General features: G+C 42.3%; 1 protein-coding gene across 2 annotated transcripts; it reads left to right on the forward strand.

Moving 5' to 3' along the window:
* The first annotated feature begins 11,542 nt into the window (after positions 1-11,542).
* On the forward strand, positions 11,543-12,025 carry LOC116627578 (ATP synthase subunit d, mitochondrial-like). Of its 2 annotated transcripts, XM_032397392.1 has the most exons (2): positions 11,543-11,777; positions 11,832-12,025. In XM_032397392.1, exons 1-2 carry the CDS (start codon positions 11,543-11,545, stop codon positions 12,023-12,025), a joined length of 429 nt encoding a protein of 142 aa, XP_032253283.1. The 2 variants fall into 2 exon arrangements, with proteins under 2 accessions (XP_032253283.1, XP_032253282.1); XM_032397391.1 differs by having other exon boundaries at positions 11,543-12,025.
* The last annotated feature ends 3,088 nt before the right edge of the window (positions 12,026-15,113 follow it).

The raw sequence follows: 15,113 nt of genomic DNA on the forward strand, positions 1-15,113 counted from the left end.
CAAGACATAGGACATGAGTACCCAAATGGGTCCTCTTTGTCCCCAGTGGGTCCCCTCAACCCCCAACAATGGCTAACATGTATGTGTGCTTCCTAGATGCCAGACATTGCTCTCAGGGCTTTGTCCATATATTCTCATTTAATCCTGACAATAGCCCTATGACATAGGCTCAATTACTATCCCTGTTTCACCGATGGATAAACTGAGGCCCAGAGAAGCTATGTCACTTGCCCCAGATTGCACAAATAATGAATGGTAAAGCCAGAAGTCTCCCTGGGCGGTCTGGCTCCAGAGTTTGTGCCTTAACCATCATGCCTGATTATTTGTGCACATTGTTCCTGACTCAAGAGCACTGGCTATCAATTTTACTGCATGTTAGAGCCACCAGGACTGCTTAGAGAAAACACAGCTTTCTAGGCCTGACCTTAGAGATTCCAATTCAGTAGATCTAGAGTGGGGCCTTGGAATCTGCATGTTTTCCAAAAGCCCAGGTGATTCTGATGCAAGTGGCCCAGGGATCCCTCTTAGGGAAACTCTACTTTTAACCTGATCCTGCAACTAGTCGCTGGCAATTTAAGGAATTCTAGACGTGGCAGTCAGTGACTCAGTGCCCAGTCTGCTCCTGAGGGTGTGGTCCTGCTGGGACTTTATACAGTTCTTCTAGTTTGTAAATTGTGCTTTGGTCCTCAGACTCAATCCCACCCTCTACTTCAGTTGTAGCGATGGGGTTCTTGGCCCAATGCCTGATAGCAACCTGCTCAGCTCCCTGAAAGCAGGCACCACCTCCCAAGCTAGGAGAAAAGACTGTGTGGAGGATCAGAGAAGGAGATGTGGCTGTCTGGAATATTAAGGAAGCAAAAGGATGAACTGCAATGAAACATCCTAACAGGACCATTCATTTGCCTATAGAGCCACTAAAGGAAATCACTGGAACTTCCTGTAGAAGGAGGAAAATGAGGAAACAACCCCACGCTAGCCCAAGTCAGAAAGACTACAGGACCTCACAGGTGCTTCTCTTCTGGCTTCTCTTTGCTGAGCCAGTGGCATCGGTTTGCAGGACTTGAAGCCCCAGCGAATTAGACTGAGCAGATTACTATATTCCAGAGACACTTGGCCCCACTGAGCTCCCATTTGGAACAGAAACCATAAGCATTTTCTGGGGTTCCCCCTTCTGCCTGGCCTGCAAGGCTCTGATCTAAGGGGCACCTGATGGAGTGGGTGTCAAAAAGAAGGCCCCCTCACACCACCACCACCGCTCCCCCCGCATCTTCAAGATGCTTACTGACAATTAGCTAGAAGTTCTTGCACTTCTGTTGTCTCCTAAACAGGAACTAATTTGATTTTGTATCTTGCAACTTTGCTGAATTTGCTGATTAGTTCTAATAGTTTTGTTGTGGAATCTTGAGGGTTTTCTGCTTACCAGGTCATGTCATCTACAAACAAAGATAACTTTGCTTCTTTCTTTCTAGTTTGGGTGTCTTTTCTTGTCTGATTTCTCTAGCTAGGACTTCCAGTACTATGTTAACTAGCATTCTTGCCTTGTTCTTGGTCTTAAAGAAGAAGTTCTCAGTCTGAGACTGATAAATCACAGACATGTACCCCTGAAACAAATAATACATTATATGTTAATAAAAAAAAGAGAAAAAAAAAAAAAGAAAAAGCTCTCAGTCTTTCACCATTGAGTATAATGTTAGCTGTGGACTTTCCTATATGGCCTTTTGTTATGTTGAAGCAGTTTCCTTCTGTTCCTACTTTATTGAGTGTTTTTATCATTAAAGGGTCTTGAGTTTTTGTCAAATGTTTTTCCTGCATCAATTGAGAGAACCATGTCATTTTTTTTCCTTCGTCCTTTTACTATGGTGTATCACATTGATTGATTTGTATATGTTGAGCCATCCTTGCATCCCATGAATAAGTCCTTCTTGGTCATGGTGTAAAATCATTTTAATGTACTGTGGAATTTGGTTTGCTAGTATTTTGTTTAGCATTTTTACATCAAAGTTCATAAAGGATATTGGTTTGTAGTTTTTTTAATATTGTCTTTGGTTTGGGTATCAGGTTAATGTTGACCTCGCAGAATGAGTTTCTAAGTGTCCTATCCTCTTAACTTCTGGAAGAGTTTGAGGAGTATTGGTATTCATTCTTCTTTAAATGTTTAGTTGAATTCACCAAGTTAGGCAAATAGAGACCAGTGCCTAAAGCAGCTTGCAGTAGGTTAGAAAGTCACAAATTTGGTCACTCTGCTCTCTCCCTTTCATGGAAGGACACTGGGGCTGAGCTGCAGCTCCCCTAAGCTGCAGGGAAAGGGCCAGCAAAAGTGCCGTGAAATTTCCTACCATTTTAAATGTGGTTTTTTTTTCTTGGTTTGGAATATGTTTGGTTGCTGTAGACTTTTAAATGATTTCCAGAGCTCCTATAAAGTTATTTTAGTCAGTTTCTAGTTGTTTATTTAGTGTTTCCATGGGGGTATGAGAACCAGGAGCTTTCTAGTCTGCCATATTCCTAGATTTAATTTTGATAGTTATTATTTTCTAGGAATTTATCCATTTTATCTACATTTTCAAACATATTGACATAAAGTTGTTTATAATATCCTCTTATCTTTCTAATTTCTGCACAACTGTAGCAATATAGTTTTATTCATTCTTAATGAATCATTTTCAATGATTATCAATGCATTTTCTTTTATTCTTCATCAAACCCACCAAAACCTTGATTTTTTTTTTGTTCCTTTTAAAGAACCAATTTTTGGCTTGGTTGACCTCTCCATTGTATGCTTGATTTCTAGTTCACTAACTTTTGCTCACATTTTCATTATTTCCTCCCTTCTACTTTCCTTGGGGTTAATTTGCTATTCTTTCACTAATTTTTTAGATGGATGCACAAATTGTTCATTTTAGTCCTTTTTCTTTCTCTGATATATCCATTTAAGGCTATAAATTTCACTCTAAGCAGTTCTTTAGTTACATTTCATAATTTTAATATGCAACGTTTTCATTATTAAAATCTCAATATCTTTTATCCCCAAAATATCTGTTGTGACTCATAGTTATTTAAAAATTGTTTCTTAATTTCCAAACTTATAGAGACATACTAGAAATCCTTTTGTTGCTGATTTCTAGTTCAATTCCATTGTGATCAAAGAACGTATTGTATATGATTTCAATCTTTTCAGTTTGTTGAGACTTACTTCATGGCCCTAAATGTAGTCAATGTTTGTAACTATGTGCTTTAAAATAGTTTGTATTCTGCAGCTTCTAAATGCAGTGTTCTGTATATACCTTTTAGATCAGGTTGCTAAACCATGTTATTTTAATCTTCTGTATCATTATTTATTTGATTTTTTGTCTTTTTATTTCATCAATTTCTGAGAGGCATATTAACATCTCCTGCCATGATTGTGAACTTATCTATTTCTATTTGTACTTCTAGAAATTATTGCTTTATATTTTTGACCCTATGTTATTAAGTCCATATACGTTCATAATTGTTATAACTTTTTGGTCAATTGAAGTTTCTATTATTATGAAATTATACCCTATACCTAATAATGCTTTTTGCCTTTAAGTCTTTTTTGTCTGATATTAATATAGCCACACCAGCTTTTCTTTAGTTAGTAATTTCATGGTATTTATTTTTCTATTCTTTGAAAATATCAACCTTTCTGTATCTTTCTCTTATAAACAGCATTTAGTTGGGATGCCTGGGTGGCTCAGTCAGTTAAGCATCTGATTCTTGGTTTCAGCTCAGGTCATGATCTCAGGGTTATGGGATCAAGCCCCACAGTGGTTTCCTTGCTCAGCATGGAGTCTGCTTGAGGTTCTCTCTCTTCATCTCCCTCTGCCCCTCCCCCTGCTCTCTCTCTCTCTAAAATAAATAAGTAAATCTTTTTTAAAAAGAATCCTTTAAGAATAAAATAAAATAAAATAAAATAAAACAAATAGCATTTAGTTGAATTGCTTTTGTCCAGACTGATATTCATGGCCCTTTAAGGGAAGCATTTAGTTCACTTACATCAATGTTGTTAACTGCTGTATTGTTTTGGACATTCCAGTTGTACCAGGTGTTTGATGTTTTCCTTTTTTTGTAGTCACCTAGGAGAGGGGCAGGATTACTTCTCTTTATCCTTACCTTGGTGTTACAGTCCTTTGGGTCCCCAGTTTATTGTGAGGAACATTTCCTATTAGACTTCTCACCATGGTCCAGTCCTAGTCTTTGACTTCTGTCCCCCTTGCCCCATGAGGCTGTCAAACCCTAAGTTCAAATTTGCCAGATCAGCAGATACCCTCAGAGCAAAGGATTCCATTAATCTTTTTGTGTTATCATGTTTCTTTAGATGTTAGACTGGTAATTCCTTTCTCTGTAGTCATATATTCTATGTTTTAAGATTTTTAAAAATATCTATTTTATCTAATTTCTCTTGTTTTCAGCAGATGAGTTGGTCCAATTAACCTAGACTGCCACATCCCTGGAAATGGAAGTTCTCAAACCCTTTCATTTTCTGTGAAGAGAGTTTTCCTCTCCAGAAATATATACCTGTATTTTGGAGTGCAGTAGTCCAGCTACTGTGTACAGGCTTTCAGATAGTTCCGCCCCCCTCCATTTTTTTTTTTTTTCAATCTCGCATTTCTCTCTTGTCCTTTGGCATCTCCAAATCCTCATGGGCTCTTGGGTTCTCCCTCTTTGGCAACACTCTTCAGCCCATGGTAACCTGAATTTTGTTTCCACCACTCTCTTAAAACTACCTTTGGCAGGGTCACCCAACAACGACATTCATGCTGCTCAATTCAATGGATATTTTTCATCTGCCATCGCTCTCGACACCTCCACTGTATTTGATACAATTGACCACTCTGTCCTTCTTGAAATACTCTCTTCTCTTTCCTTACATGACAGCGTACTCTCTTGACTCTCTACTTACCCCTCTGGACATTTGTTTGCTGGCTTTTTCTCCTCCAACCAACACTAAACCTAGGCTCAAATGACCTGATTTCTTTTTTTAAATTATTATTTATTTACCTGACAGAGAGAGAGTACAAGCAGGCAGAGCGGCAAGGAGAAGGAGAGGGAGAAGCAGGCTCCCCGCTGAGCAGAGAGCCTGACGTGGGGCTCGATCCCAGGACCCTGGGATCATGAGCTGAGCCAAAGGCAGATGCTTAACTGACTGAGCCACCCAGGCGCCCCTCAAAGGACCTGATTTCTATTTCTGACTCTATTATTCAGTTTGAACAAATGACTTCTACTCTCTGGACTTTAATTTATTAATGATTTCTAGAAGGACTTACAGTTCTAAGTTTTTATAATTCCATATTTTTTGAAGATCTTTTCAGTAATAGAAATGATAATAAGTAATAACTTTCCATGAAAGTTTAGTAGGACCACACCAGTTCCAGCTAACAATATTTACTGCTACATTCTGGAGAAGAAAACTGACTTAGAGAAATAAATGCCCTTTGATGCTTAATAGCTTTCATTTAGTTGTGTGTGATGTGTGACAAACTGTTTTTTCCCGGAACTCCATCCTGTGCGGGACCATGTGTTTTGACAGAGATATTTGGTAACCTTACCTGGGGCTATGTCAAGAAGAGATTTAGCAAAAGAATCACAGCATCATTCCCCTTTTTGAATCACAGTGGGATACCCTGTTTGACACAGAGATATATTTAGAAGACCATCTTGAAAAACCAATCCCCAGCAAATGAATGATATGGCTTCAGTACTCTGTAGGATTAATGGGATCTTCCCTTTTATAATTTAGTCTCTTACATGGGATTCCAAATCAAATCACCATGAAATTTTGATGGTGAGGAAAAAATTAGGTTTTTCTTCCAGTTTTTATTTCTGGGGTAGTATTTGAAGTTCCCAGATATGTTGGCATTTTTCACTAGCTGAATTTTCTTATATGATGGGATTATTTGGGAAAAGTAAACATTAAGTTTATACTCAAATGGGAGAAAAGGACTAATCTCTGGTAATGCTTGTTCAGAATTGAGAGATGACATGTCTGTAGCACCCTCAGATGGTTTAAACTCAGTACTGCTCAACAGAATTTACTGTGATGGTGGAAATATTCTCTATCTGTGATATGGTAGCCACCAGCTCCATATGACGACTGAACACTTAAAATGTGGCTAGCACAACTGAGGAAGTGATATTTAATTATATTTGATTCTTAATTAATTTAGATTAAGATTTAAATCACCACGTGTGGCTGCTGACTACAGTAGTGGACTGCAGAGTTCAAGAGAATAGACTTTAGTTTTTCTGTCTGTACAATCTTGGGGTCAGGGTGCATGTGAGAGTGAATCAGATGCCCTCTTGATTCTAAATACTCTGTCCCTCTTTCTTTTATTATTTTTATTTATTTTTAGAGATTTTATTTACATATTAGAAAGAGAGAGAATGAGCAGGGGAGAGTCAGAGAGAGACAAGCAGATTCCGCGCTGAGCAGGGGGCCCGACTTGAGGCTCAATCCCAGGACCCTGAGATCATGACCTGATCTGAAGTCAGACGCCTAACTGACTAAGCCACCCAGGTGCCCCCTTTGTCCCTCTTTCTGACTTGACAATTGGACCTTCCAAATGAGCAGAAGGGTAGGTTCAAATTTAAACTTTTTAGACTCCTCAGAATGCTATGTTTGAACTTGGTGCTTAGAGAGTCAGCCCCCAACTCCTGGCTTGAGATTGTTGCCCTTCTCTTCATACTCCCACTGCATCCAGCACTGCAAGGGGCTTCATTTATATGCTTGTGGATGCCTGAGCATGCATGTCTACACTTTGTCTACATTCCCCCAAACAGCTGCCTCTTGGCCTCCTTTTGGGGCTAAGTTTGTGCATATTATTGGTTCCGTCCACCCTAAGGAAGGTATACCTGGAAGCAAGCTAGGAGCGGTTCAGGCAAGGAATTCTGTGGTCCCAGGTAACTTGAGCATGGCCTAAAAGAGGGAATATCAGCTCTGGTCTAGCACAAACTCTTGATCCTTTGGGCTCCTTACCCCTGCCATGGCCATTCATTTTAGCAGATATTTTTCTGGCCCTCCTCCAGCCATGTCACTTCTTAAAGAACAGGTCCCAGGTCAAGAGCCACCTCTGCCTGTGCGAAGGCAATTCTATCTAAGACTGAAGAGTTATGACAAGCATCACCTTAAATCAGATATTTGCCCTACACTGTGCTGTAGAAGAACTAGACTTGTGGACAATACACCTGAAATACTTTCAAGATGGAGTAATTGACATACTCTGAGAAAGCCCAGGCCTTAAAGGGGGAGAAGGAGAGATGGAGGAGCTTGCCTGGTAAGAAAAGGGGGAAAGAAAGAAAGATATTCTAGGCAGATGGTGCCTTATCACTATGGAAGATTGACGTATGGGCAGAGAGTGAAGCCAAGAGTAGAGGGAAGAGCAGAAGTTGAAGTCAGGGAAGTAGATTGGGGCCAGGTTGGAAAAGGTCTTAATAAATGTCATTTTATTCCAATGGAATATAAGCTCAAAAAGACAGAGACCATGTGTGTCTTGTCTATTGCCATGTCCTCACCAGTTTTAGCATAGTGCCTGGCTCAGTATAGTGACAAGGACCACATTCAGATAGGCATTCCTGCCTTGGTACAAGGCCTGTCACAGGGAAGGAGGCAGTTTGGACTGATTTATGGTGAGGTTTTTCATAACTCTTTAGAGTCTTACACTCAGGAGCCCAGCCAATAGTTTTCTACTGAATGAAGACTGAGAAGTTCGGACCTTAGAGGGGATGGAGAACCACCATTTGGTGCTCCTGAATCTCCAGCTAGCACATGCACTGCCATAACCTTGCCCTACCTGTGGGATCTGGATGCTACTAGGTTCTTCTGGCCAAGGGGTGAGTAATTCCCCTCATTCTCCTGTCCGTTTATCTGGATCCTCTTCTGGAGTCCTGGTTGAGTTGGACATGGAAAGGAGGAGTGGAAGGAGCTCTCACATAAACAGAAAGGTGCACGCAGAGAGATCAGAGCAGAACCAGAGATTACAGTGTATTTGGGAACGGTGGGCACAGAATGTCTAGGCAGAAGAGGCAATCTATGGAGTCAGATAAAGCTGAGATACTGAGGGTAGTGAGGACTGAGGAAATGTCATTGGATCTGACAATTAGGGGGTCACAGATAACAATTCAAAGGAGGGGAAGACAGAAGCTAGATTTCCAGGATTATGAATAAAGGAGTCAGTGAGGAAGTGGAAAGAGAGTGTGAAGACCACTCTGTTGAGAAGATATGCAATGGAATAAAGAAGAAAGAGGGCAGTAGTCAGAGGAGGAGAAGATGTGGAAAGGCAGCTATGGGCAAGATGGTTCCAAGACCAGAATGCAGGTAATGAAGACAATGATTATTGAGAAGCTGTGAGGACGCAGCCTAGGCTCCGCCAACCGAATTTATAATGGATGCAGCTGGGCAGTGCTAGGCAACAGAGGGACAGGAGAAAGCTGCCAGGAGGGGGCTGGAGGGCAGCACTGAGGGGGATTTCTCAGAACAAGGTATTAGAAAAACAAGAACATGGAAAAGGCAGAAGCCAAGGTCTTGCTTCCTATGCTAATTGAAAAGTCTGTGCTTGAGCCCCAGCTATGTAGGTAGGTTGAGTAATTTACCCAGGACCACGCAACTACTACTGGGTTGAATAGTGTTACGGACTGAATTGTGTCCCCACCCTCCCAAATTCATATGTTGAAGCCTTAACCCCTAATGTGACTATATTTGGAGAGAGGGCCCTTATGGAGCTAACTAAGGTTAAATGAGGTCATAAGTTCGGGGCCTTGATCTGATAGGACAGATGTCCCTGTAAGAATAGGAAGAGACCAGATGTGTGTGTGTGTGTGTGCACGCATGTGCGCACGCACGTGTGTGTGTGTGTGCATGTGCATGTGCACGCATAAAGGAAAGGCAATGTGAGCACAGAATAAGAAGGGGCCATCTACAAACCAGGAAGAAATACCTCATCAGAAATCAACCCAACTGGCACCTTAATCTTGGACTTCCAGCCTCCAGAACTGTGAGAAAATAAATTTCTGTTGTTTAAGCCACCCAGTCTGGTATTTTGTTAACCAGTGTGGAAGCCCTAGCCCCCCAAAATTCACATCCACTTGAAACCTCAGAATGTGACCTTATTTGGAAATAAGGTCTTTGCAGGTATAATTAATTATGTTAAGATGAGGTCATACTGGATTAGGTTGGGCCCTATATCCAATGCCTAGTGTCATTACAGAAAGGCCAAGTGAAAACAGAGATACACAGGGACAATGCCACATGAAGACAAAGACCAAGCCAAGGAATGCCAACAAAGGAATCTTCCCTCAGAAGCCCTCAAAGGAAGCATGACCCTGCTTGCACCTTAATCTCAGACTTTTGGCCTCCAGAAATGTGAGAGAATAAATTCCCATTGGTTTAAGGCACTGAATTTGTGGTAATTTGTTATGACAGCCACAGGAATCTAATAGAGTGGATTAAAAACCTGCCTCCTCACCAATCCCACGGTCACACTGCCCCTTCCCAGAAGGATTCACTGCTAGCATTCTCTTGGGGTCCTTGTAAACACTGTCCATGCATGAGTATGGATACAGTACCTTTTTCTTACCCCTTGAAATCCTACTATACACACTCTTCAGTAACTTGTTTCTTTTCATCCAATGATGTAAGTAAAGTGGATCGACCTTGTAAATCGCTGTGAGGATTAAATGAGTTAATGTGCACAAAACACTTGAAACAGTGCTAGCTACCTCATTTTCATTAACAGATTCATACTGTTCTCAAATACGGATGCACCACCATTTATGTCTAGATGGAGATTTACACTGTTTCCAGCTTTTTGCTAGTACAAGCATCACTTCAATGCCATCTCTGTGCCTGCTCCCCTTATGGGAGTCAAGTGGGTTGTGCCAGTTTTCCTTGTCACTAACAGTGTATGGTTGAGACTGTCTCCCCATACCCACTCCAACTCCCAAGTCTATAAAAGATTTAAAGATTTTAATCAGTAATACTTTAAATACCGTTGTGTATATCGTGATCTAATAGGCAGTGTTCTTCTTTTCTTTTGCTAAATACCTGCCATAATTGGTTCATAAATGTATTTCATGGTTGTTTACAGTGGCACTGTGACAACTGTCTTAGAGTTCTCTTTTATGATTGGTTTTCACAAGCCATGTAGCAGTGGTTCAAAGGCCCTCATGAGAGCATCTGGCCACAGCTGACACCGGGGATGTGTGAACCCAGAGGACTCTGCTAGCAGTCTGTCCTGGCCCAATCTATGTTGGAGTGGAAATTACCTGCACTCCCTTCAGACAAGAAGAAGTGATTCGCAGCCTGTCATGCTTCGTATTAAGCTAATGGAGCCCCTTCTATTTTCAGATGCACCTGACTGCCTGAACCCTTGTGGAATTTGCAGTGGGGGTCATATGCACACAGGGCAGCTTGCCAGGGGTCAGGAAAAGAACAAGGTTCATGTTGTAGAGAGTAGCTTCCTGCCTTCCTGGATTATTATCACTCAAGGGCTCAGTTCCAGCAGCATAGAGCATGAACAACCAAATTAGCCATTTGTCATCTTTCTAAAAAGAAGACTTCAGTTTTGGTGTTCTGTTCCTGCTCTTCTCCCAGCCTATGCCTCACTGTTCTCTCCAGGCCTCCTTGTCCCCAACCTAGAAGGGAGCCCATCTGGGCCAGGGGCCCTGCTTCTTTCCTCCCTGGGTTTGTAGCTGCCTCCACGTAGTACCTGGAGTACCATAGAGGCTTGGGTCATATGTATTGCTGTGGAGTCTGGGGTTCCCTGTAGTGAGATACACAGGTAGGCTGGCTCCACTTAATGGGCCAGGGAAAGTGGGAACCCTCTGGAAGCTGGAATGTTCCCACCCAAATTTTGCAGAATGAAATTATCACTTTCTAAAAGCCCAGTATCTCACTGTGAGGATTCAAAGAATGATGAAGTGTAAAAAAAAAAAAAAATGATAAAGATGCTGCATTTCTGGACACTACAAGGACAGCAAAGGGCTCAAGAGTCTAAGGAATTAGGGAGATTCCCTGGAGCTGGGCGAAGGGCACAAACACCACACACACATGCACACACAAACACCAAACAGGGTTTACTTAATTACTTGCACAAAAAAAGTGGGGGAATTAAAAAAGAAACAGGTGAGCTTTGTTTTTCTATACATTTATCAGATGGAGCCTGCAGCCAAGTTGCAGTGATGAGGCGTTCCAAGAGAAAAGATTTCCTTCGTTTGCTGAGACAATATTACATCTGAGGCATTCCCTCAGGCTGTTTGAATTACAGATGCTCATTGAATAAGAATGAGAACTCCATGCTCGCTTTAATTATAGAGCAGTGGGAGATAGATTGTCCCTTGTGCTCTCTGAAAGAGGCTTGCGAACAAGCCAAATCATCTTAACAGGTGAAGCCCCTGAAACTGGTCACTGCCCTGTGGGGGTGGTGAGCAGACTTTCTGAAAGATCTTTCTGACTTGGGAATGAGCAAGTTTGAAAGTCACATCAAATGCTATGTGGTTGGGGCCGCTGGGGTCGGTGAAAGATCTCAAGATGGCTGCGCGAAAACTTGCTCTAAAAACCATCGACTGGGTAGCTTTTGGGGAGATCAGACCCCGAAACCAGAAGGCCATTGCTAACTCCCTGAAATCCTGGAATGAGACGCTTACCTCCAGGTTGGCTACTCTCCCTAAGAAACCACCTGCTATCGACTGGGCTTACGACAAGGCCAATGTGGCGAAGGCTGGTTTGGTAGATGACTTTGAGAAGAAGTTTAATGCCCAGACGGGTCCTGTAGCAGAGGATAAATATACTGTTCAGGTGGATGCTGAAGAAAAAGAAGATGTGAAAAGTTGTGCCGAGTTTTTGTCTCTCTCAAAGGCCAGGATTGAGGAATATGAAAAAGAGCTGGAGAAGATGAGGAACATACTTCCATTTGATCAGATGACCATTGAGGACCTGAATGAAGTCTTCTCAGAAACCAAATCAGACAAGAAGTATCCCTATTGGCCTCACAAGCCAATTGAGAATTTATAAACTTGAGTTGGGGAGAAAGCTCTGGCCCTCGTATTGTAAACGCTGGACATTAAAAATAATGATACGGTAAAAAAAAAAAAAAATGCTATGTGGTTACTTCTACATTGACTGACTCATCTGTGCTGGTGAGAATATAATGACACAGTCACGCCTGTCTGAGCTCCCCAAAGGACAGAGGGCACCTCTGGGAGAAGACTTCCTTTGGGGCATTTAAAATCCTCTACCTCCCACCCCCAAATACTATCCCACTCCTTGGGGCAAATTTTGTTGCTTCTCCAAAATACAGTCATCCCTATGCGTCAAGGGATACTAACATGGTTTATATGTTCACATTTTCTTAGAGAATAAATGTCCAAGAAAAGCAGAGACTTTTAATCAGTGGCCTACAAACTGCTTAGCAGCCTATTACTATGGGCAGAAGCCTGAGGGGGGTGGGCTCCAGGGGCCAGAGGGTTAGAGGAAAAGCTTAGACACACCTGAAAACATCTGAATGGCCTCCAATCTACATCTGGGCACCCCAAAGACACAAGTGGAAAATAACTGAACAAATAAGCCCACTCGTTAAACAATAGCACCCCCAGCGTGCAGCAATTCTTGCGCAAGCAGTCAGAGTGGATAGCTAGAGATGCCTGCACAGAGGAAAAGTACTGGTTTCCAGGCAGCACTGACAATGACTCATCACAAGAAAACCAATTACACCTGCTGCTACCAACTTCCCAGGGACACGAATATCCAAGGGCTTTGTGCTGCCTATTGGAGCTGGGAAAACTAGAGACCAGCAATCCGAACACCAGGCTCAAGTCCTGGCTCTTACGGTCTTTATTTGTTCTAATAGAAAAGTTTCACCTATGCAAGATGAATGAGTTCTAGAGATAATGCTGTACACCACTGAGCCTAGAGCTCACGATATGGTATTATGCCCTTCAAAATTTGTTAAGCAGGTAGATCTTGTGTTACATGTTCTTATCACAAAAAGCAAAGAAACAAAGGATACCAGGACGGTTTGGGAGGTGTTAGATATGTCTCTTACTTTGTGTACATTGAATATGGGTAGTTCTTTGTATATCAGTTATCGCTCAATAAAGCTGCTTTTTAAAAGAAGGAGAGGAGATTTAAAAAAAAAGGTTTGATGGATGCCCCTTAGTTTTCTTATTCTGACCTCCATTCACTTCCTCATTTTTTCCATTTATTCAATAAATATTTATTAATTCCCTGGTATATGCCAGGAATTAGGAGCCCAAACCCTGTTTACTGTCTCCGTGCTTATTACCCTCTTCCAGACCTCTCCTCTTCAGGCAAAAGAGGTCCAATTTAGGGCTAACCTCTTACATAGAAAAACTTGTCAGAGTTCAGGAGTGCCCCCCCCCCCCCCAGAGAAACTTTGTAGCATACGGCATTATTGGGGAATCCATTTCTTTGTGTCTAAATCTGTATAATGAACCCTTGAGAAAGTCTCAGCATAAAGAGGAATACTCAGGGACCCAGAACTTTCCCCACTGGCCACTAGCTAAAAGGGAAAAAATAGGGTCACTCTGGTGCTAGGAGGTCTGCTGAGAGGCCAGGCTGAGTTATTCTGAGAGTGGGGATAAGAAAGAAGAGAGAGCCTTTGAAAGTAACATATCTGGTGCTGCAGGGATGGGAAACAGGCCACCTCGGGCCCTATAACAACACGAGCCCTGACTACCCCCAAAGAACTAGGATCTAGCAAGGCCTGATGTACAGAGAACTGGTGAAAAACGACGCAGCGGGTGGGGGGGGATGAGCGGGTCATTCTTGGTGCAGGAACGCCCTCTAGTGACCAGAAGAGACCATGGCAACACTGTAGAATTTAAAGCGCGGGGGAAACAGACAACCTCAGGAACCCCATGAAATTCTGCTTGCTACTTCTTGACTCTGGCCACATTGTCCCTCCAAAGTATGCATACTGGTAAGTAAGGAAATACAGATGATCATGAGGTGAATTGGTGGATTTCCAGGAGTTCTGGGCAAAGGTCTGAGTCTGAAGCCTGAAGAAGTGGACCCAACAGCAGATATTGCCCATCAGCCAAACCTAAGCCCTGGAAATATGCACACACATGCATGTCACTTTTCTTTGTAATAAACTTTTGCTTCATATATTTTGTTCAAAAATTGACTTATAATGATTTCTGAAAGTTTGGAAAACATAGAAAAGTAAAGCTCGTGGAAATGCGGGAGAAACAGAATCTGGAGTTAATCATCTACCATGAACAACTAGAATCTGGACAAATATATATGAAACAACGGATTTTAGGCAATTAGACAAGAGGCAGCTTATGACCATGATATTAGAGAGAAGGAAATAAATGAGATGTCCAAAACATGGAGCAGGGAGGAGGAACCCAAGCAAAGAAAAGAAGGTTCCTGGGGTGAAGACCTGGAGGTCAGAGTTCACAGAGGCTGAGGCAGCTGGAATGTGTAGGACAGAGTACCAGCGATGAGGAAACTGCGTGGAGAAAGAGCTCCAGAAACTGGAGAAGGGCTACACTAAGCAAAGAACAACTGGGAAGTTTTAAGCAGAACTGTTTTCAGAGCTCACACAGGACTGGGAGATGTTCAAGTTCTGGCCAAGAAGAGTGGAGACTCTTCAGTGATCATCTGGAGCATTTGGTGGAGACTCCAGAGAGATCATACCTTGTAATAGATCTGACATATCCCTGGAGTAAAGGCTTTTTCTTTAATTCTTTTATTTTTCTTTTATTTTTTAGAGAGAGAGGGGGCCCAAGGCATGTGCAGGGGGGGGGGGCAGGGGGGAAGGGGCACAGGGAGAGGGAGAGAGAGAATCTTAAATAGGCTCCACGCCCAGCACAAGGTGGGGCGTGAGATCCTGACCTGAGCCAAAATCAAGAGTTGGACGCTTAACCAGTTGAGCCACCCAGGCACCCCTCTTAAATTCTTTTTTTTTTAAGATGTTATTTATTTATTTGACAGACAGAGACACGGCAAGAGAGGGAACACAAGCAGGGGGAGCGGGAGAGGGAGAAGCAGGCTTCCCGCTGAGCAGGGACTCAATCCCAGGACTCTGGGATAATGACCTGAGCCAAACGCAGACACTTAACGCCTGAGCCAC

This window comes from Phoca vitulina, unplaced genomic scaffold, assembly GCF_004348235.1.
Source record: "Phoca vitulina isolate PV1807 unplaced genomic scaffold, GSC_HSeal_1.0 scaffold99, whole genome shotgun sequence".
Lineage (NCBI taxonomy): Eukaryota > Metazoa > Chordata > Mammalia > Carnivora > Phocidae > Phoca > Phoca vitulina.

Coding starts and splice junctions, on each gene's coding strand:
- LOC116627578 (XM_032397391.1), top strand. CDS start 11,543: ATGGCTGCGCGAAAACTTGCTCTAAAAACCATCGACTGGGTAGCTTTT.